At 38.0% G+C, this 22,162-nt stretch overlaps 1 protein-coding gene across 6 annotated transcripts in view; it reads right to left on the bottom strand.

Annotated features, from left to right (window-relative positions):
• The window catches only part of UBR3 (ubiquitin protein ligase E3 component n-recognin 3), a 207,487-nt gene that overhangs the window by 97,556 nt on the left and 87,769 nt on the right, over positions 1 to 22,162 (bottom strand). For 4 of the 6 annotated variants that reach the window (XM_073305786.1, XM_073305780.1, XM_073305781.1 and 1 more), the window contains 6 exons: positions 19,105 to 19,246; positions 12,423 to 12,527; positions 8,496 to 8,669; positions 8,191 to 8,223; positions 6,486 to 6,946; positions 1,199 to 1,287 (listed from right to left, as the gene is read on the bottom strand). In XM_073305786.1, coding sequence (XP_073161887.1) covers positions 1,199 to 1,287; positions 6,486 to 6,946; positions 8,191 to 8,223; positions 8,496 to 8,669; positions 12,423 to 12,527; positions 19,105 to 19,246 — 1,004 coding nt within the window. The remainder of the gene's footprint in view (positions 1 to 1,198; positions 1,288 to 6,485; positions 6,947 to 8,190; positions 8,224 to 8,495; positions 8,670 to 12,422; positions 12,528 to 19,104; positions 19,247 to 22,162) is intronic. The other 2 variants (XM_073305782.1, XM_073305784.1) reach the window with 1 other exon arrangement.

The raw sequence follows: 22,162 nt of genomic DNA, 5'->3' as shown, positions 1-22,162 counted from the left end.
CCCATTAAAATCAATAGGAGTTAGGCACCTAACATACTCAGACACTTTTGAAAATCCCATTAGGCACCTCTCTGAAACTTTAGGTGCCTAAATATTTTTTAAAATCTGGCCCCACATCCTTCAAATTTTTAAAATTAGCAGAGCTCATCCCCTCCCACTTCATTTTTATTTATACATTTGAAAAGGAAAAACAAGCTTTCCTGCTTTTTTAACTCCCCAAAATGTCATTTTAACTTTGAGTGAACTAGTCCAAATGAAGAAAATATTCTCTGTATCTGCTAGCTAAATTGAAAACAAAAGTAATTAATGAAAAAGCTTTTCTGCACAACAGAAACTAAAAGTACTTACATTTGGAAAAAAGTAAATACCAGTATTCGCTCCATGGTCTGAAAATAATATATATAGTAATGCAGTGCATGACATCGTGATACATTTACAAGCTTGCACTGACCTCAAAAGTTAAGATGTTTTCCTTTTGATTCTCCATCTAATTAAAAAAGCAGCATCCTTTAACTATTAACATAGGAGAGGGCTCATGTTTGCAGTTTTTTTTATTTAAATGACTTTAATAGTTTACAGTAAATGTAGTCCTAACATAGGCTGTCATAATTTCAATTTTAAACAGGTTTATTTTAAAAAAGAAAAATGTATTAAATTTAAATTTTAAAAAAAATCCATCAACTTTTATCCACCCTGTGTAAAAACTATTTGCCCTTTATGGATGGTTTGGACTCAGTTCTACAAATTAGCTCCTGAACATTTTCATGATTGCCATGCTTTGTTTGGTAGACAGCATGGTCAGGTGGTAAGAGAGCAGAATTGGGAGTCAGATTCCATTCCTGGGTCAAGCCACTTACCATTACTTGGCCTGAGTTTATCTGTGAAAAGCACTGAGTGTGTGTCTCTCACAAGAATTTGTGATGTTCAGTGTTTGTGAAGTCCTTTGGAGGTCCTAGGATATAAGTAGCTACACAATGTAAGTACATAGTATGAAGAATTATTTGAAGTCCAGGAAATGTAGCCTATTTGTAAAGGGCGCCTTATTAAGCAGCAGCAGCATTTTCTTTTCTTTTTTTTTTTTTTTAAGAGAAACTGCATTTGTAAACATCTGTGGGAGCATCACATGCACAGAAATTGGTCCAAGGGACTTTTTAAAAATAACTTAACTACATACAATAAAATAAGTAATACAACTTACCAACATCCATGGCAGTTTCCATGAAGCTTTTCTGTCTCGAAGCAAATTCAGCTAGCAACTTTTGTTGCCTCTCTCTGGCCTTTTGTCGTCTACATGAAAGATATTAGAAATTTACTGAAGAACAGTGAGAGAAGAGTTAAAAATGTATTTTCTTAGGTTTATAGCATAGCAGTTAGCACTCCACATGTAACACTGAGAGAAGAGTTAAAAATGTATTTTCTTGGGTTTATAGCATAGCAGTTAGCACTCCACACAATTGCATCTGAGATACAAGATTTACCACGGTCACCTCTTTGCATTCATTTGTTAGACAGACAAATGAGGAATCTAATACCCTAGAAGTGGTCCTTGATGATAAATGATGACTAGTTTTTGTTGGTTACACGGGAAGGGATGAAAGCCAGACAACAAAACCAAAGGATGATGATCTAATCAGAACTTACCAGTGTACAAGAAATAAGGACATTACTCCTGAATGTTATTTTTGTACCGCATTAGGGAAGAGCAACTCACAAAAAATGGAAGCAAGCCTGAGAAAAATGGCAGCATCAGTATACACATCCCCACAATAACTTCTAGTGTCCATACTTTTCTGCTTCCCTTGCAAATAGTGATTAAAATTTACTAGTCCAGGCCAAAAAACAGCAACAAAACTGCCTGATTTGTATGCCATTGCCTGTGATCGGGATAAAAGAGAACAAAGGACCTGGAGTAGGAGGAGGGCACAAACACCAAATTCTTGTTTTAACTATCCATTTAAAAATATGTACAAAATGTATAAGACATATAAAACGATGCTAAGGTTGCAACATCAAGCATTCAAAAGTTAAGAAACACTAAAATTAATGCTGCTCAAGCAACCTAGAGACTGATTTTTCCAAAGATGCTGAACATCCACAACTCCAACTGACTTCATTTGCAGTTGTGAGTACTCAGCTCTTCTGAAAATCATGCTCATGGTGTCTTAAATTGGGCCCCCAAAAAAGGAGTACCACACAATTAGTGGTCACCTAGGGAATTTTGGTTTCAGTGTCTTGCCCAGGATCACAAAGGAAGTCCATAGAAGAGCCAGAGGTAAAACCAAATTGTCCTGGGTATTATTCAACTGCTTTAACCACAAGATCATCAATGCTCTTCTTAAGTTGCTGCCTACTAAGTGGTTCCAAGTTCAAATTAAATGAAAGAAATATGGTAACTCCATATATTCACTTTCATGTGACTAGATCATCATCACAAAATTAGCATACGTTATTTAGCATAAAACAGCCTGGGAAAATATCCAAACTCTGCTCATAAAGAGCCTCAGGACAACACTAGAATCAAGACTGAATTACTTTTTTCAACCAAAGATGATATCAATGATTTTAATCCTTGCTAAGGTTTTGAAAAACCTCATCAGCAGTTGCTTACACTGGTGGGAAAAAAGTGGCCTTTAAATGCCAGTGCTGCCCGCTCATTATCTTTCACAGGTCTGGTTTCTCCTCATCACACGCCTCCCACCCAAAAACACAAACAAATTAAATTAGAGCCAATAAAGAGCCAATTAATAAATATCCCTGAAATGAGCTTCTAGCGCTGTGATATTCACTGTTTTGTCACTCCAGTTTATTTTTTAAAATTAAGTTTGCTTTGGAAATGTTTTGGAAATGCACTTTACACAGTTTATGTTCCTATTAACAAAGAAAACTCACTAATTTATTTTATTTATTTTAAGATACATTTTGAAATATCACAATAAGTATAATGGTACCTATTAATTGTTTGAGAATTTGGAGGAGTCAGTCACTAGGCTCTCTGTAGGCTGTCCCATCCCTCTCCTCCCCTTCCCATTTACTGAGAAAAATGACACACACACGCATTATATGGAAAGATAAAATTTTATGTTTTAAAGGAAACAAAAAGTCACCCTTAAAATTAAATCCACAGTAAATTGTACAGTGACTCAATAGGACCCTGGTAATGAAATTATTTACACTGATTAAGTAAAATATAGTTTTAAGAAAGGGCAAGAGTAATTAGATACTGTTTTTCTTGAGCAAGTATTATTTAACTTAGTCAATTTTCTTAGGCATTTTTAGAATTCAAGTATCCCCACATGCGCACATATTTATTTGTCACATTGAAAAGTCACCACTTTTTAAATTTTTTTTTTCTTACAACAATTTTAAGATTGATTATTTTAGAGGATGCATCCGTAATGTGAGACAACCTCCTATTGGAATTATTGTGGTAATTTTTCCCCAGAATTTTTTCCTCAACCTATGCTTCGTTTTTACTAAAAGAGTCTGACTGTAAATAGAGAACCTTAATAAGGAGACATAAACAAACTCTGACAGATTCAGTACAGCTCAGTAATTTTCCATGATAGCCCAAGGGCCTAAGATACTGAGGCTGAAAAATATTGTAAGCAGCTCAGTCTCTCCTCTAGCTCTGTCTTGGTTTCTATGGTGACAATCGATCATGTGAGAGATGCCAAGTTTGTCTTTGTAGGTTGAGGTAACTAGAAATGGGTCATCACTGAGTGCTCAAACACTGCCTGCTCAATCTTCATTATTACAAAACTAGACTTGAAATACAAATGTAAATTGAAGCTTAGATTCATGCTGCTCACATAGTCATCAGATTAGATCCATTTGAATTCTAAACGGTCACAAGGTACTGCCTGTTAGAATATTTGTTTCAAGTCTTTGCAAACAACATCGCTGATTCAAGGAGGTAGAAAAATAGTCATTTGGATGACAAATAACTGGAAATTATCATTTATCATAATCAAGTGATCCTTTGAGCTTTATTCAACATAAAAGTATTCAGAACGTCTGCTCAAATGTCACATCCTTTACAGAGAAAATGCATGGAATTACCCTTTATTACATGAAAAATACAGTTCTGTTTCACTTATTCTCTCTTCCCCTCTGTTTAAACTGAAGAACCCTCAGTTGCACAACTGAAGCATAAGTATTTCAAAGTGTAGCACTGTATTTTTAAAGAGACAATCAGCACATTTAAAAAAAAGCAAGTTTCACCTTCTAAAGTTTCTTCTTTAGTTCACTGAATGATTGAAAAAAGTTTTAATTTTTATTTTGTAGCGTTTAGTTTATATTGAGTTTTGGTTTTATATTTAGTCAAGGTTTTTAGATAATATGGTTCATAAAAACATATGAATTTATTTTGGGTTTATTTTATTTAAAGAAAAATACACTTCTAGTATTAGGGTTTTGCATGAGTCTAAAGCCTTCAGTAATTTTAAGTAGCCATAGAGACTTCAGTGAGAGTACTGATCATACAGCAGGTCATTTACCCTTAACTGCTCAAGGTCGCACTGGTCTTTTCTGAAAAGACCAACTTTCTTCTTTGCCACTCCAGCCAGTATAGCTTTTCTTGAAGTGCCTAAAAGCTGAACGTCTTAGAATCCTACAGTTCTTAAGGTCTATACTGTATTTCTAGCCAACTAGAATAGAATGAATTTTGTTGTTCATTTTTTTAAAACTTTCCCAAACCATTTTAAAACAAACTGAAATTACAAGTACACTATACATACATACACGCACACACACTTGATGTTCTTGGGAACCTATAGCTTTTATAAAAGACTGAAATCTTTCTATTCCTGGATTTCTTGCAGCTATGTTCATACCAATATTATCTTGCCAAGTAAACCACTTGAAGATGGAACAGCTCAGAAGAAAGCTCATCTTTTCAAAAAAGAAAAGTGTTCCTTGAGTAACGAAGGGCAAACTGACCTGCTAGGTGATCCAATCTTTCATTGAAGTCTCTCTGGTTCTCCAAAAGTTACTAGAAATGTAACTATATGAAAGCTACTGGAAATGCATTTTTCTTCAAATAAAATAAACCAAAAATAAATTTAGATGTGACATTCTGTGTGTAGGTGTGTATACAACCACACACAAAAATATCCCCTATTTACTTAATGTTATTAAGATTGCATAGTAGCTCATTAAAAGTTCCTCATACAACCTTAATTCTGCCCTGTCTGCATATGTACTAACATACTCTTCAATTACATGATCACATACTATTTTTTGCCACTTAATAGTCTTTTAACATAACTTTTTGCATGTTCTATCCAAGTACTTAAAAAAAAAAAAAGAGAGAGAGAGAGAGAGAGAAGGAAAAACATGTTATGTGTGATGGTGCCCCATCCAGAAGCTCAATTCTGTGTGGCAAAACGAGTGACATGCTGGAAAGCACTGAACGTTGAGCAATTTTAGTAGCAAGCCACTAGCATGCTTGTCTGGGCATAACACAAACTGCATACAGAGATTTTTGAAAGCTTCTCTCTGCCAAATTTGAACAGATTTTGATGGGATCATCAGTAGGCACTTCCCTGACCCCAGTACTATCCTCTTGCCAACTTTCAAAATCATACCGAAAACAATGGGACATTAGTGTTCCCCAAAAAAACAAAAAAAAGTAGGAAAAAAGCATCAGACAACCTTTATATAGAAGTCACGTCTCTTCTGCTACAATATATACATAGGTATACACAGAGACAATATACATGTGATTGTGCACTTTATCACAGACATATAATGTCATTATGTGCCCACTAATTCATCTCCCCTGATCTTATTTCAACCTCGCAAGCCCATGGTCAGCTTCAAACTGCCTTATTTAAAAAAAAATTATCTTCCTTGGAAACTGTTTCTTTCTTGTCTTTGCTAATGTAGACTATCACCCCTTCCATCCTCCCAAAAGTATAGCTCACTCAAAGCCTAGGAAAGGAGAGAAAGTCCTCAGATAGTAACAACTGTTCTAGACATTAAAAGGTGTCTGCTTTAAAGTTCTTTATTTTGTAGCCCTGAATGTCTAGAATCTACATTTTTGACCATGGACCAAAAATGATTGAGAACCACTGATGCAAACAAAGAAGTCATGATCGCCAATCAAAAGACCTCACATATAACATGACACAAGATGACCAGGAACAATGGGAAGGATTAAGGAAAGGGAAGACAAGCATTACAAAAACAAAAACATATGCTAACTATCATTAGTTATACACACAGCAGGAAACTTTCCCTAAGAATTTCTTTATGTAAAGGCCCAATCCTGCAAGGTGCTGATGACACTCAACAGACATTTAAATCAGGCAGCTTGCAGGACTGGCTGTTGAAGACTAGAGTTATAATTTAAGATTTTAAATTTTTTGGTAAATTATTTGTTGGTTTAGAGATTACTGCCAAACAAATAGATCAATTTATCAGACAGACAGGGGTACATACCACCACCCGCTCCATTGTGCCCCATATTATTTTTAATACATTACCTTTCCTCTTTGTCCAAAGTTTTCTTCTCTGCAGGACTAATCTTTTTTGGTGGTACAGGAGGAGTCACTTTTCTGCATATCTCTTCAATGATACGTTTATTCAATCTGCTTTGTACTGCAGCTTTCAATAAAATTCTTTCTACTGCTGTCATCCCATCACCATGAGAATATTTAGGAATTTCTGGTTGGATTAAAACCTCCATATCATCAAACCATGGAGGATAGTAAGAGTTTTGTTTTCCTGAGAGTTTGTGATGAAGTTTGATAAGCAGGGACAATATGCTTTCTTTGATTTCCAGAATGGCTGTGGTTAACTGTGGTGTTGCACCAGGTGCTGACCATTTCATTGATGTCTTGGGACGAACTACCTGACTTGCTTCACTACTATTGCGATTGATAATTTCCTGAAATTTCTTTCTACGTTCTGCAACCAAGCTGAACACTTGAGCTGTCCCTGAGTTCTTAAAAAAAGAAAGAGCTATCTGTAGTGGATTAATAAAAGGGAGTACAAGAATCAACAATAATCATTTTGCAAAACTATAGGCAACATCTTTTCAGCTTCCAACAGCTAGCTAATGAAAAAACAATAAAGGCATTCCTATGCCTTTAATTTCCTCTTCCCAAGCAATTATTAGTTATTTTGCCACAATTTAAAAATATTTCTATATTCAAAATATCCTGCATGTCCAACATGACTTTATACATATTAGTTATACTCATAAATATAAAAAGCCAGGTATGAAAATTTAAAGTATCCATATTAATATTTATGTTTTTAGTTGAACAGCAAATAATCAATTTCATATTTAACGTTAAGATACTGATCTCAGTGTAAGCTGTTGAGTGGTCAAAACTACAAAGAATCAAGTTACTTTTTAAGTGCCTAAATATGGCATTAGGAGCTTAACTTATGGATCCTATTTTTTTTAAAACTTAGTCCTCATTTTCCAGAAAAGGTGAGCACTCAACAGCTTCCAATTATTTAGGTGACTAAATTTGGAGTGGGGAGTCTGACTTCAGGCACTCCCGTTTTTTCTTTTGTTTCTTTTAAATGATGGCCAGTTTTTATTGGGAAAAAATGTTGTGCTAACACACAAAAATACCTGCTATATAAACTACACGTCACTGCTGTAGCTCTCTTTAAATCTGGTGTTCTTACATAAAAACAACAATGACAATAGAGACTGGATTATCTACCAGTTATAAATCTTATGATTCCAGTTTATAAAAATTAATTTTGCTTCCACAAAAACAAACCAATTTGCCATTAATCATTTCGAACACACTTTCTACATAACATTAATAGGTCAAGATTATTCAGATATGAGACACTAGACAACATAACATTATAATATGTTAGTAACATTAGTTTGCCATCTGCAGTGGCAAAAACAAAACAAACAACAAAAGGCACATACATAGTGAGCCCATATTTGCTCCAGTAGTAGGCCAGGAAAAAAAAACATTTAATACCTTTAATAAATGGGAATTATTTTAAAAACCAAATTATGTCAAATTCTAAGTCATTCAAATCTATCAGTCTATTATTTAAGAATGAGGGGCTGACAAAATGCATAGGTACTTGCAAAATAAAAAAAGTCTCAGAAATTAATGGATTGTTATGGTAATGGAAGTTAATGGTAAGCATAGTTAAAGCCATGTTGCCAGTTAAGGGCATTAGAATACAAACTGCACACAAATCTACCTCTCTTTGAAGGCTCTTAGACCGCCTTGGACTCTGGTAGGTTGGGCAGGGAGGGAGAAGAGGGTGGAATTAAAAACGGTCATTTGGAAAAAGGCATGTTTTGAAATAACTTCCACACTTCAGGAATAATCCTGCCACAGAAATAATGTAGTGGTATTGATGAGGAAAAATACTCCTGAGAAACTTATAAAACTAATCAGTATTAAGGTAAGTTAACTGGTGTTCAAAACAATCAATACATTAGTTACATCTTTCTGGCACTCTTATTGCAGAAGACAAAAAACTTAGGATTTCTTTACACTTACCTGGGAAAAAGCTAAGCCATCAGAGCTGGTACTTGCAGGTGGTTCTCTCTTCACTTCTGGAGCAGTCTCTGGTACTCTCACTCGAACATAGTTAATAAAGTGACGCATGTTAGACACCAAGTTACTACCTGGAAACCAGCTGTCATGGCAACGTTCATGTTCACCAACAGAATCCTAGAGTAATAGCCATGAAAAACAAATCAATGGAAAAAACTTTGAGTACATTTTATATATATGTTAGCTAGATAGATATTTCTTTTATAGACTATGATAAATAATGTTGCTTTTAGAACTGTACCAAAGCTGATTATTATCTCTGTAGTAAAAGGGAACCGTACACTGGAGTATAGATTCATAGATACTAAGGTCAGAAGGGACCATTATGATCATCTAGTCCGACCTCCTGCACAATGCAGGCCAGAGAATCTCACCCACCCACTCCTGCAAAAAACCTTTCACCTATGTCTGAGCTACTGAAGTCCTCAAATCGTAGTTTAAAGACTTCAAGGAGCAGAGAATCCTCCAGCAAGTGACCCGTGCCCCATGCTACAGAGGAAGGCGAAAAACCTCCAGGGCCTCTTTCAATCTGCCCTGGAGGAAAATTCCTTCCCGACCCCAAATATGGCGATCAGCTAAACCCTGAGCATATGGGCAAGATTCACCAGCCAGATAACCAGGAAAGAATTTTCTGTAGTAACCCAGATCCCACCAAGGTATGTACCTTGGTAAAATGATACAGATCTTCAAAAATGCTAGTGACAGACTGCTGGACTGAAAACCTCAAAAAAATGTAGAAAAATTATATTTTGTTCAAATATAAGCATCTATAAGTATATGAAGAGAGCATGCATGAGGAGGAAAGGAATTCTTCAGGGTAGTACAAAGTGGTATGAACTGAGAGTAATGGGATAAAATTTCTAACTGTGAGCTCTAGCATAGGGTAAACTAATCTTCTAAGGAGAATAGCAGAAGTCCAGTTTCCTGAGTCATATAAAACAGAACTGGATAAAGCAATGAAAAAAATATATATATTGTAAGGAAAAATCCTGCACTAGTTAGGGGGCACGGACTAGCTGACCTACACAGAACCACAGATATTCAAGACCTATCTATCTAGGTTCTCACACTGGTTGGAAAGGTAATGTGAAATTCAATAGCTTTCTTCAAAATAATGGTATATCACTGCCTTCTAATGCTTTTCGTTTTGACAAAAAAAAATTAATATTCTAGGTCAGCGGTTCTCAAACTGTGGGTCGGGACCCCAAAGTGGGTCTCGACTCCATTTTAATGGGGTTGTCAGGGCTGTCTTAGACTTTCTGGGGTCCGGGACCAAAGCCTGAGGGCTTCAGCCCTGGGCATCAGGACTCAGGTTACAGGCTCCCTGACTGGAGCTGAAGTCCTTGGGCTTCAGCTTTGGCCCCCACACGGGGGCTCAGGCTTTGATATCCCGTTCTGGGATCATGTAGTAATTTTATTTTCCGAAGGGAGTCACGGTGCAATGAAGTTTGAGAACCCCTGCATAGGTCAAATAGTCTTTCGTTATGCTGCCATTATATATTTTTATCAAATATTGTCTCTTTCACTGGTATTATGGACATTGTCATCTACAGTACTAATGTTTAATGACCTCAGTATCTTCAGTGCTGATAGTTACCTGGGTAAGGGACAATGATTTCTCCAATGGCTACTAGGATTCCTCTATGAAAATTTCTCACTTAAACACACTAAACTGGATGCTGTTTTCAATATTGTATTAAACGGGTTGTTCAACTTTACAAAAACTGCAAGATGGTTTAAGATAACTGTTGTTCTGGAACTGTAATGCTGTCAAATAAATTTGAGGAATGGTAACTTCCTCTCATCCACCGCCACTTTATCTCCATTTTAAAAATAGTTTTTAAGAGTACAGTTTCTGTCCTAAGTGTTTTCTCCTTTTTTCATATGATGTTTCTTATTAAGCTATCCAAAATATAGCTACAATTCATTTATTTCCTTGTTTGCACATTACATTAAATAATGGAACAGTATTGTTCTGGGAATAAAATGTGTTTGTTAAATTCATTAATAAAAACACTTAAGATTTTGCTTCCTTTATGTAATGTCTGGGGCCAAATTCTGCTCTCAGATATTCAGAGATTTTAACAGAAGAAAGATCATTGTGGTTATCTAGTCTGACTACCTGCACAAAATAAGCCATAGAATGACACCTAGGAAACTGCTGCATCAAGCCCAATAACTTGTGGTTGAACTACAGGCTGTCTTTAAGACAGACAACCAATCTTGATTTAAAGATTTCAGGTGATGGAGAATCCACCATATCCCGTGGCAAGTAGTATCAACGATAAATGACCCTTAATGGTAAAAAAAAGCACTTCACTTCCAGTCTGAACTTGTCAAGCTTCAACTTCCAGCCATTGGGAGTTATAGAAACATTTTTAAAGGGAATAATTTGATTCTAACTTTTTCAAAAGTCCATGGAAAATGGAGATTTTACTTTGGTCCCTGATCCTGCATGTTATTTGTTCCAACCACATGGAGTCTCACTGAAGTCAATGGATTCTGTGCAGGTACAGAGACCTGACCATGTGGAAAAACAAGATTGGGGTCTTGGTGAATAGTGGCCCCGAATAGCCCTCAGCCTACCATTACGATATCCTCCCCGTAAAGAATCCTCCCAGACGTGGGATACTCAATTTTAAAGCTACTAAAAAAAAGGGTATCTTTACAACATGTTTCATTTGTGTAGCCTTCAGCTGGTGACTATGCGTTGGTGTGAAGATTAATATTATCCAATTAGACAGACCTACTCTAGCTTCATAGAACATGTAAGAATTTTTGTTTGTTTTTAGCTAGCAGAATATTACTGATTGCCAAGAATTCTCTGAACATCTCATCGTTTAAGGTTTTTTTTGGTGCATACAGATAGGCTTTAAAAACCTCTATTCATCATTAAAAAGCCAAACCTTAATAAGAGTTTGACCTTGTGGTTGTGACAAACCTTTGCAGACCTGTTGTTGTGAATTCATTTGATAATTTTTGCATTTTTTATACTTTTTAAAAAATTTTGTAATGTAGAAGAATACTGAAAGTGAGAAGACCAATATGCTTGCCTGTTCTCAACTGGATATATTGGTTAAGAGATACTTGAAAGCTATTCTTTAAGTGAGCTTTATAGTCAGTTCATTTTCAATAACCATCTTCAAGCAATAATTTACTAAATATAAGTCCATTAGCATTACACTGACCATTCCAGCATATGTACTACAAGATTTTAATTTAAATTTTCACAACTGTATGCTACTTTATGATATTCAAAAACACACACATTAATTTAAAACAAAAGTTAAGCAAAACACTCCTGAAGTAACTATTAATTGGCTATTATTTATTTTCTCAAGAAAATTTTCCCAGCAAATATCCCAAATCTTAAGGAAGAGTCCTGAAATCCAAAAAACATTGGGCCAAGAGCCCCATCTTGTAAACCTAGCTTACACACGTAAATACCATTGAAATTGCATACAAGAGGGACTGCATGATTAGGTGCCAAGTCTTTAGGTTAGACTACTAAAATGATATTGTTTTACAAAGACCTGTTTAAAATAGGAGGAAGCAAGAGAGAAAAAATTCCAACACCAGCTAATTTCAGCAATTTGGCAATGTTCAATCGTAGTCACATCAACAAATAATAAAGCCACTTAACTGCCTGCCTTGCTGTAACCTGAGACAGAAAGATTATTTAGCCTCGAACTGATCCCTGGTTATACGATAAAATGACAATCTTGTATCCCTAATCAAATTTTAAAATTCTCGTTATTAAATTTGATTTTAAATCATGCCTATAGCTTCTTAATGTTATTGTTTAAAGATCATATACAAATAATACTTTCCTTATTAAAAAGGAAAAAACTAATGACATTTAACACTTACCTCTTCATCGGACTCCTGCTCTGGTGAATCTTCGAGTCCCAATTCAATCAAATACAAAACCATGCAAAGGACATGTTCTGACAAATTTTGATGATCCATCAATATCTAGGAAAAAAAAAATTTACATTTGTAACTCAGATGACGGCATTTTGAGACCCTCATATGAAAAGTGCAAAGTGCAAATTATTGCTGCCAAAGAAACTGATGGAAGAGGTCTGTAACCTAAACTGAAAGATAAAGAAGATAACCAAGATTTTCTTTTGATGGGGGAAGATAAGGGGTTCACATAAGATTTGCTGCCCCAGAACATAAGGCTTTTCCACTTACAACTAAATGCCCTTCCAAGTAAGCTCCTTCAGAGAAGGTAGATGGATTTGAGACACTTGCTTGAAAATACCAAACCTTTTTTTTTTTTTTTAACATACTCTCAGGAGCCATACCTATTAAGAGAGGAATCCTGAGTGGAAATGTAGAAAAAAGAGCAGATGGACAGAGACAGTATGCTACATCAACACTTCTGTTGCCCAATTCTTTCATTCAGAATTTAAGCTCTGATTTTAAATACAAGTTTCTTGCTCTTAGAATCATGAAGGAAGACTGCCAATGTGAACTGATTTAGTGCTATCCTACTTCATCCACAAGGAATGACAGTCTGAAACAATAGTCCTCACATAGGTCAACTGCCCTGTTCATCTTACTGGGATGTTTACTGTGAAGCACCCGAACAACTTAAACGCCATTCTTTACCTCAAGAGAAAACTCTACATGGTTTCTAGACTCCAACCCACTATCCATCTCCCAGTTTGCCTGGCACCTGAGAGGCTATAAAAACAAAAGATTTGGGGTCTCCAAGTAGGTATCTCAAGTCCTCCTAACTTCCCTGAAGGAGTATGCTGGAAGGACATTCAAATGTAAATAGAGAATGACTGTTTTTCTTTTTCCCCACCTACAGCCCAGAAACTCCTTCCAGCAGAAGCCTATGAAGATTAAAACTCTTCAAGTTTACACAGAAAAGAGGGCGAAGAGAAAAAAAAAGAGTGAACATGAAAACAAACTAAGAAAGGCATAGCACGTGGCTCCTACCCTACTGTTCAGTACTCAGAGACAGAACTCTACCAGCAGAAGCCTTTCCCACAGCTTAGTACAAATAAAGTACTACAGACAGGCAGTTATTCTGCTCCCATTAAAATGCATTTTCTGCCTACTACCATGCATCCATCCAAACTCCCAGTGCTAATAAGAAAAAGCAAAACATGAGAAATGTAAGGTTATACAAAAAACAAAACAAAACAAACAACCCACCAGATGCCTTTGTCACTCAAGCATGCTCAGCTTATAGCAATGAGATGAGAACAACTCATGTAGTTGTTAATTGAGATCATGTACTCACAGTGCTGAGAGTTTGACTATTGGCTTGTTGACCCTTGATCTACCAGAACCTTAGAGGATGAGAACCCCATCTAGGTTTCTTTTTAAGACATGGTTAGCATGACATTACAAGCCCAATACTGGCTCATGTTGTCCCTCCCTATTACTCATTCACTATACCCTTGAAATGCATAAAATGAGGGCAGAGCAGAGATTCTACTCCCAGCCAGTCCTCATGTGCAGAAAAGGCTCCGCTAGAAAAACAAGACTATCCACCTCATCTTCAAATCAACAGACAATCCTAAAAACTCTACTCAACTACAGACAGAAAAGGCTTCTCAGAAGCACTGCTGGAAATGCTGAAATGACACGACAAGGAGTCTGCTATTGTACCTCATTTTTCTTGAATGCTTCAACATCCGTACAGATAACATTTTGATACTATTGCGCAAAACCTCCTACCCACTGTAAACGATGGGTCTTGTACAAGTTATTTCCACACAAGACACAACTGGTCACACAACAGACTGGCTCCTTTACCTACACATCACTACCTCCTACAAGCAGTCTGCAGCAGAAGGGTCCGTCTGGATTTCCCATTGTAGCTGAACACACAGAGTAACAGCATCAAAAATTACTTTTCTTCCATCTTCCACTAGCCAGAAGACTGAGCCACATTGTCAGACAAAGTGATCCAAGGCTTTGTGAGCTCCAGGCTGAGACTATTAAAATTCACTCTGCCTCGGCATAAGCAGTCCAATATTAAAATAAAGCTTCCTCCACCAAAAACATTAACTGGTACTTCACTCATTATACTGGCTCCTCACAGAAACGGGGCTGAAGGGCAAGATCTCTGGGTTACCTTTCGAGGCCCCCCCTGGAATTAGCACAAGATACCTCAGAAAGTGCTTCCCTCTTTGAAGAGGCCTCCCTTGACAGTTATATTAACCAGGAACAACAAAGATGTCAAACTCAAAGATGAAGCTCACGAGAGCCGAAGGCAGGGCTTTCTTGGCAACAGGACCAATTCCTCAGAACTCATTACCTAAGGAGATATGAATGACCACAAATTTCACTGTCTTCAAATTGAAGTGAAAAGCTCATTTCTTTGACTTCACTTTCCCACAGTTCCAGCTAAACATAGCAAAGAGAAAAAGGGGGGAGATGAGGTAGGAAATAGAATGAGGGGAAAAAATAAATAAATGCAAACAAACAAACAATAAGAGCCCAACTGCCTCGGGTGAAGTATGGAGGAAAATTAGGCCACTAGCCTATTATGATCTTGGTTATCTCACAGAGGTACTCAGATGTTTCAGTGATGGACACCATTATAAGGATCTAGATAAGTATCAAGACCAACCTGAGCTCATTTTTTGAAACACAGACTTGTTTTCCAGATCAGCTCCCACATGTGTGTTGATTTTGGTCTCTTACTTAAAAACCTCTGCTAAAGTACACAAGCATTCAAATTGAGTTGGTGGTGAAGAGTGGTGAGAGAATGAGACTACTGAAGAGCAAGTCTGTCTCTGGAATGCACCAACTGGCATAGTTATCAGAGAAATATGAAGAACTTCAGCAAATGCACTTTATGTACAGTTGTTCAGCAAGAGGTGATGACCTCTTTCTTAATTATGTTCAGGTGAATATATAGTTTAAATGGAAAAGACAAACATAGTTCCCTATTCCTCACCCTTTCTTTCCAGGCATACATTATGTGTACACTAGGATTATGACCAAATAAAATTGTCCTATATTTTAAATCAAAATGTCACGTAAGCCTGGAAAAATGGTAAGTCTGCTCAAGCATTACTTTTAGCTTCCAGCAAACAGCTTCTCATCCTCTTCGCAGATAAACATTGGTCATCACACTCTGCTGCTAAGATCCTTGTCCATGTTTCATAACCTTATCAGAGGAATCCAGACCATCAGGAATATTCTCTTTTTCTACCAGGACTGTAAATGAGAGCTCCAATTTATATCCTTCTTGCTCACTGTGATCAGTTTTGAAGTAGCTATTTATGACCCTAAGAAAATAAGCAGGATTACTAAATCCAGCTGACACTCTTTCTAAGAGCATAGAGACTAATGCAATTTCCAGAAGGTCCAAGGAGAGCACCAGCCCACTTCACTCTTCTCTGATGAGGAGCATATTCAAAAGACTTCAGAAAGATACATAAAAAAGCAGCCAAACAAAGCTTCTCAAAATAAATACATACATTAAAGAGATAGCTTAAGATTTCACCCATATCAATTCAGGGAAAAAAAGAGTTCTTAAAAAACCCCACCATTTCTCCTGAAGAGGGAGAATTATTAGAGTCACAGCCAATGGAGTTCGGAAGAGGAAATCCAGAAAGACCTCCCCTCCCGCGAATGTTTTCATTCAAAGGGAAGAACAGTTGTGAGAATGCTCAATTTATGAGAAAAAGTGGAGGAGAAAGTAAACTAGAAGCCTGTCTATACTGAGCTCAAACTGATTTTGTTGCAATAAAGTTTAAAACAAGTTTTAAATACAGTTTAGTTGTGAATGGGCCAGCTTATTTTACAAACATTTATATCCCTGAGCTCTGCCAGAATGCCATTTTAAAAATTTTTATAACAAACGCTGTTTTGCACCTAGTCTGGTCTAGCTACCTAATGATGTTTGCACAGTTTTAAATTTATTCAGCAAACTCAGCTTAACCTCACTGTGAATGGGTCTTGAGAGAACTGCATTCAAGATAGCATTAGCATGAAGACTGAAACAAAATCATGAGCTATTACGCCACTCAGAAACAAAAGGCAAATTATGCAATATTTCCCAAAACAGTCATGTGTATACTTGATTTTTTGTGATCTCAAAAACGGTCAAAATGACAAATGCTGTCTTAAATCAAAAGAACTCACAAATGTACAGAAAAACTCATGTAGAGACCCCTTAAGTCAATCCTTAAAAATAATCACAGCTTAGTTCCTATATTCCTAGCAGAAGCAAATTTGTATATTCTGATTAGGAAAGTACACTGAGTATTTCCTTTTAGATTCTTGAGAGCTTCCCAGTGAGACAAGACAGGGAACCCACATACCCCAAGAGATGAGAGCAAAGAAGTTTGGGGTGATGCATTCCTTAAAGACAGTGCAGAGCCTCTGAACAGCACAAGCATTCAAAGTGTTCAAATCTACTGAAATAGAGGACTATGAAACTAGCCTTAACATTATTTTAAAAGATCATAAAGGAAAAACAGGTGTGGATAGCTGTGTTGTCCAAAAGTTTCCAATCTGAAGCATCAGGCCATAAACAAGAGATGGTTCATTAGCAGGGCTGGAACTTTAAGATCCATTGCACAGACCTCTGTTACTTGAACTAATGGAGTAACTGATAGCAGTAGTAAGTTGTCATCCTCCATTTAGACCAGCACCAGAGGAGGAGGAGACACACACTTGACTATAGGTTTCATAGATATCTGCTGACAGGAGAAGAGTCCGAGATTCAAGAATTTTGGGTTCCATTACAGGATCTTAAAAGGAGTGTAGTCTTCTACCCATCCTCCCCAAACTTGACCCTTCTGTCTCATCCCCTCCTTCAAGCTGTCCCTGTCCACCCGTCTTCCCCAACTCTTGATCTTTGTCTCAGTCCTATTATTCTTGCCTACCCAGTCCCAGTCTTCACTTTTCAAGCTTATTATCCCAGTGCCAGGCTCCTGGCCCAGCCAATTCAAGTCTGCCCCGCTTCTCTCCCCATCCCAATCATCCTGCTTCAGTTCCCCCCTCAGTCCCATTTTCCCTGCCCAGCCATTCCCACTTTCCCCCTTGTCCCCAATCTTTAGACTTCTGCCCAGGTCCTCATCTGATCTGTCTCTTCACTACTTCCCCTCCACACATCTGCACTGGCTATTAGTCCCAGTCTCCCTCCCTAGACTCCTCATCCAATCTCCATCCTCCCCACTCATGCACTCCTTGGCTCCTTGTCCCAGTTTCTTTACACAGTTCTCCCCCTGCTCCCTGGCTTTCCCTCAGTTCTGGCTCCCCAACCCTAACCTCCACCCCACTTTTTTTTCACTCCTAGCCTCCTCTGGCTCCTGATCCAATCTTCATCTCTCCTGCCCCCTCACTGCCCCTCATTCCCTCCTCCAGCTCCCAGTCACTTTGACCAGTCATTCTAGTCCCCCACATCCCAGCTTGCAGTCCCGGTTTTCCTTTCCTGCTCCTACCAATTTTCTGTCCCAGTTTCCACCCCAACAGGCTCTATGTCCCAAACTACTCGCCATCACCGTGGTCTGTTCTTGTCCCTTCTGCATTTCTATAAGGCAGCTTCCTCTTCTACCCTGCCTGGATATCAGCAAGGAAAGGCAATGAGAATACAGGAGATATAAGCTCTCCATTCCAGTGCCTGGACCTGCAACTGCAATTGCAGGGCAAGTCCTTCTCATCCCTAGAGATCATGCTCAAGTGTGAATTAAATCTTTAGAGACTTTAGCTGCCAATATTTACCAAGTATCTACTGAGCAGATGTGAACTGTGATTTTTCAAAGGCTTATAACTTGGCCAAATGTGGACGTATTTTCATGGGGATGGCAAAAGGCACATCCCTGACACACAGGGCACCTCCTTGTTAAATTTCAAGTTCCTGCTCAAAAGCATGGGGGGTGTTAGAACAGATTTATTTATTTTTTAAAATCATGGGCATGACAATGTATTTTTCCCTAGCCTCATTCTTAGAAATGTCTTAACTGTTTTAGCTGAAAATTTTCCAAATAAATTCAGTCTGAGACACACACGACATGTAAAATTTCAGCCTAAATGGTAAAAGTTAGGCAAAGCCATAAGCAAATGAAAACACTAATGGGACACTAATGTGTCAGGCAACCCTAACAACAGGTGGTGCTATTAGGACACCTGACTATTAAGGAACATACATAATATATAACAGACAGTGACAAACACAGAAAAATCATAGAACATGAGCATGGTCATAAAATAAATTACTGAAAAAATTTAAAAAATTTACATCTTTGAATTCATGCATTTATATTCCACTTCATTTAAAAACAGAAGCTACTAAAAAAAAAAACAGAAAGCAGAAACTGAAAATTTTTAAAAGTAGAAAATGGTGTATTCTGATGTTACAACTCAACCTTAGTTTAATTCATAAACAATCCTTCATTAATCAAAAACAAATGATTTTTTTCTCTAAAGTACAAAAGTATCAATATTTACACACATATGAACCTGAACACTATAAATCAAGTGTAAGAAATCTACTTAATTTTAAGCACTCTTATTTTAAGATAAGAAAATAAAACTAGTTTTTTCTCATTATGCAGAACTACAACTGTACCTTATAAAGAAGTGTGAACAGTACAATGTGCAAGGTTTTACAGTGCAAAAGCTTCATGAGACCTTTATAGCTTGGATGCAGTGGTGTTCGTTTCTTGTAGGGAGGCCAGGGGTTTCCGGGGAATTTTCCACTCTGCTTTAAACTGTTTAAAAAAAAAAAAAAAAAGAGAGACTAAAATTAAATGCTTCACTAATCAGAACGAAAACAATAGCTCTATTATAGACAATAGGGAATCAAAATATACAGGTAACTTATGTCTTAGGGTACTGACAGTTTCAAAGCAGTATTATTTATGTTACACAACATTTTTCAAACATATCTCCTTTATGAGCAATGGATTGACAAAGGTCACTCATTACTATTACTGGGAGTCAGTGCTGGTGTAAATCCCCTCTTGAATCATTATGAGAATGGACCTGTACAAATCAGTTGCAATGACTTCAAGAATGCTTGTTTCAGTCTTTCAAAGATCGTAAAAGAACAACAATTTGCAGAAATGTCTTCACCTTAGCAAAATCTGTTTTTCCATGTGGCTACAGTTATAATATATATTAGCATGGACCAAAGTTTTCTAACTTTTGTGTCAAAAGTAAGGCACCTGCCTTTGACTTCCAAAAGTTAGACTACTGTATTTAGAGATACTGAGCAACTGTAATACCTATTATTTCAATACGAATTATCTTCAATGGGAGCTGTGTGTGCTCAGCACTTCTGAAAAATCAGAATTGACTTTGGGTATCTATATTTGCACATTTTGGCCGTGGTCTCTTCCCTTAGTACCTGACAAAAACCAATATCATCATGAAACCAAGATACACAATATTTCAATACTGCACAAATTATATTTGTATATACTGTTTGAGCATCAATTTTTCAGAATATGCTAGTGTATGGCCCAGTTCCTCTCAGCCACTTATTCCTCAGAAAATTATGAGACTTGTTGCTTGAGTCAAACATGTACTTATCTATAGACAAGATGATACAACAGGACAATGTTTTTGTGTTTAAAAAAACTAGAAAAAGGGAAATGTTGAACTACTTTGTATAGTATTTTTAATACACATGGTATATTTAACACCTTATAAAATTAAATTATTCATTGAGGTATGGAACATCCTCCCTGTATCTTTACATTTTTTCCCAAATCTCTCCTAAAACCATATGTTTTCTCCTTTGCTTAAACCAGAGGTGGGCAAACTATGGCCCACGGGCCATATCTGGCCCGCAGGACTGTCCTGTCCAGCTCTTGAGCTCCTGGCTGGGGAGGATATCCCCTGGCCCCTCCCCTGCTGTCCCTCCCCCCCCACAGCCACGCCGCCAGCATTCTGGGCAGCGTGGCTGGCTCCAGCCTGGCTGCACGGCTGCGAGCTCCTGCCACTCTGAGTGGCATGGTAAGGGGGCAGGGAGCAGCGGGGATTGGATAAGCGTGGAAGTCCCAGGGAGCCTGTCAGGGGACAGGCCTGTGGATAAAGGTTGGGGCAGTAAGGGGACGGGGGGAGTTGGATATGGAGTGAGGTCCTGGAGGGAGGTTGTGGCGGGGGGGTCCTGGGAGGGGGCGGTCAGGGGACAAGGAGTGCGGGGGTTTGGATGGGTCAGGGTTTCTGAGGGGGGCAGTCAGGGGGCGGGAAGTGGGAGGGGGCAGATAGGGGGGCGGGGGCCAGACTGTTTGGGGAGGCACAGCCTTCCCTACCCTGCCCTCCACACAGTTTGGCAACCCCGATGTGGCCCTCGGGCTAAAAGGTTTGCCCACCCCTGGCTTATACCTTGTAATTTCTCTCCCTTTGTTATTGTGTGTCTCTGTCATTGTAGAATGTAATTAGCTGATGGGGTCATGTGACTGTTTGAATGAAAAAGCCAATAGCAGCATTCTGTATGTGCCTGCATGTGGACATCTGAAATCTGGGAAAGCCTCACGGAAGAGCCTTGCAGTTTTCAAGGGCATGGATGAAAATTTCTGCTGAGAGAATCTGAGGCATAGTCACATACTGGTAGTCCTGTGTAGGTGGTGACAGGCATGCCTCCAAACACAGAAGTAGTGGTGGAGCACAGTTCAGGGTAAAGGACATACAGTTGAATATCAGTGCAAGAGTAGTAACTAAGGGCAAGTACTCGGAGTGGCTAGCCATCCTGTGGCTCCAGCTGCTACAGTTATACTCTATTTTTAGCATGCTAGGTCAATAAGAGCTGGCGTGAATATGTTTCCTTGAGCTGGGAATCACTCTGCCAACTCCAAGTGTAGACATACAAATGGTTAAAAGGGGAGAAAAGGCAGACCGAAAAAAACAGGGAGCCTAGAACAGAATCCTGTTGGATTTCACAAGAGGAACAGTATAGACACAAAGTCCACTAAGGAAGTGGGTGTTACAGGGAAGGGGGGGCATGGCAGAGCTCAGCCCAATTCTCAACTGGCATATTAGTTCTAATGTGTGTGCAGCTGGATGGCTGTGAATTCAGAAGCCACAAATAGGTCCCTGCAGTCCCCTTGCCCTGCATGTGAGCAGAACTTGGTTGGAGTAGAGAGTCTAATAAAAGAGGAAGAAAGTGGTGTTAGCAACAGTTGAGGAAGAGGAAAAGGATGGGTGAATTAAAACAGTAATGTAGAGAGCAAAAGTAGGGAGAATGGAACAAAATGAGCAAATGAACGAGTAGATTTCTCGCACCTGGCCTGGGATAGGCTGGAAGGAATGGGCAAGCCCAGATGCTGAATTAAACCAGTTATAGTAAAGAAGGCTCATATTCTATCTTTCTGAAACTCACCTCCATCAAAACTCACTTGCATAGTAGTTTCTTGGTATATGAAAGTGACCTGCATTTTTTCTTTTCAAATGCAGCAATTCTAAAATTATGTCTTGAATGCAAAAGTTACCCAGCCAACATTTAATACATCAAATTACATTTTTTTTAAAAAAGTGTTAAAAGATGGGCTCCACCTACAACAAAACAGAACAAGATTGCTGGCATATATAATTAAAAAGGTCATAGAGGAGTTTTTAAATTAAGGGCTGGAGGAAAGACAACAGGTGTGGAACAACACATACTTTGGACAGAGACATCTTTT

The sequence above is a fragment of the Lepidochelys kempii genome, chromosome 11 (genome assembly GCF_965140265.1).
Source record: "Lepidochelys kempii isolate rLepKem1 chromosome 11, rLepKem1.hap2, whole genome shotgun sequence".
NCBI lineage: Eukaryota > Metazoa > Chordata > Testudines > Cheloniidae > Lepidochelys > Lepidochelys kempii.
Note: the sequence above shows the minus strand (reverse complement) of the source record. Positions and strands in the feature narration are given on the sequence as shown.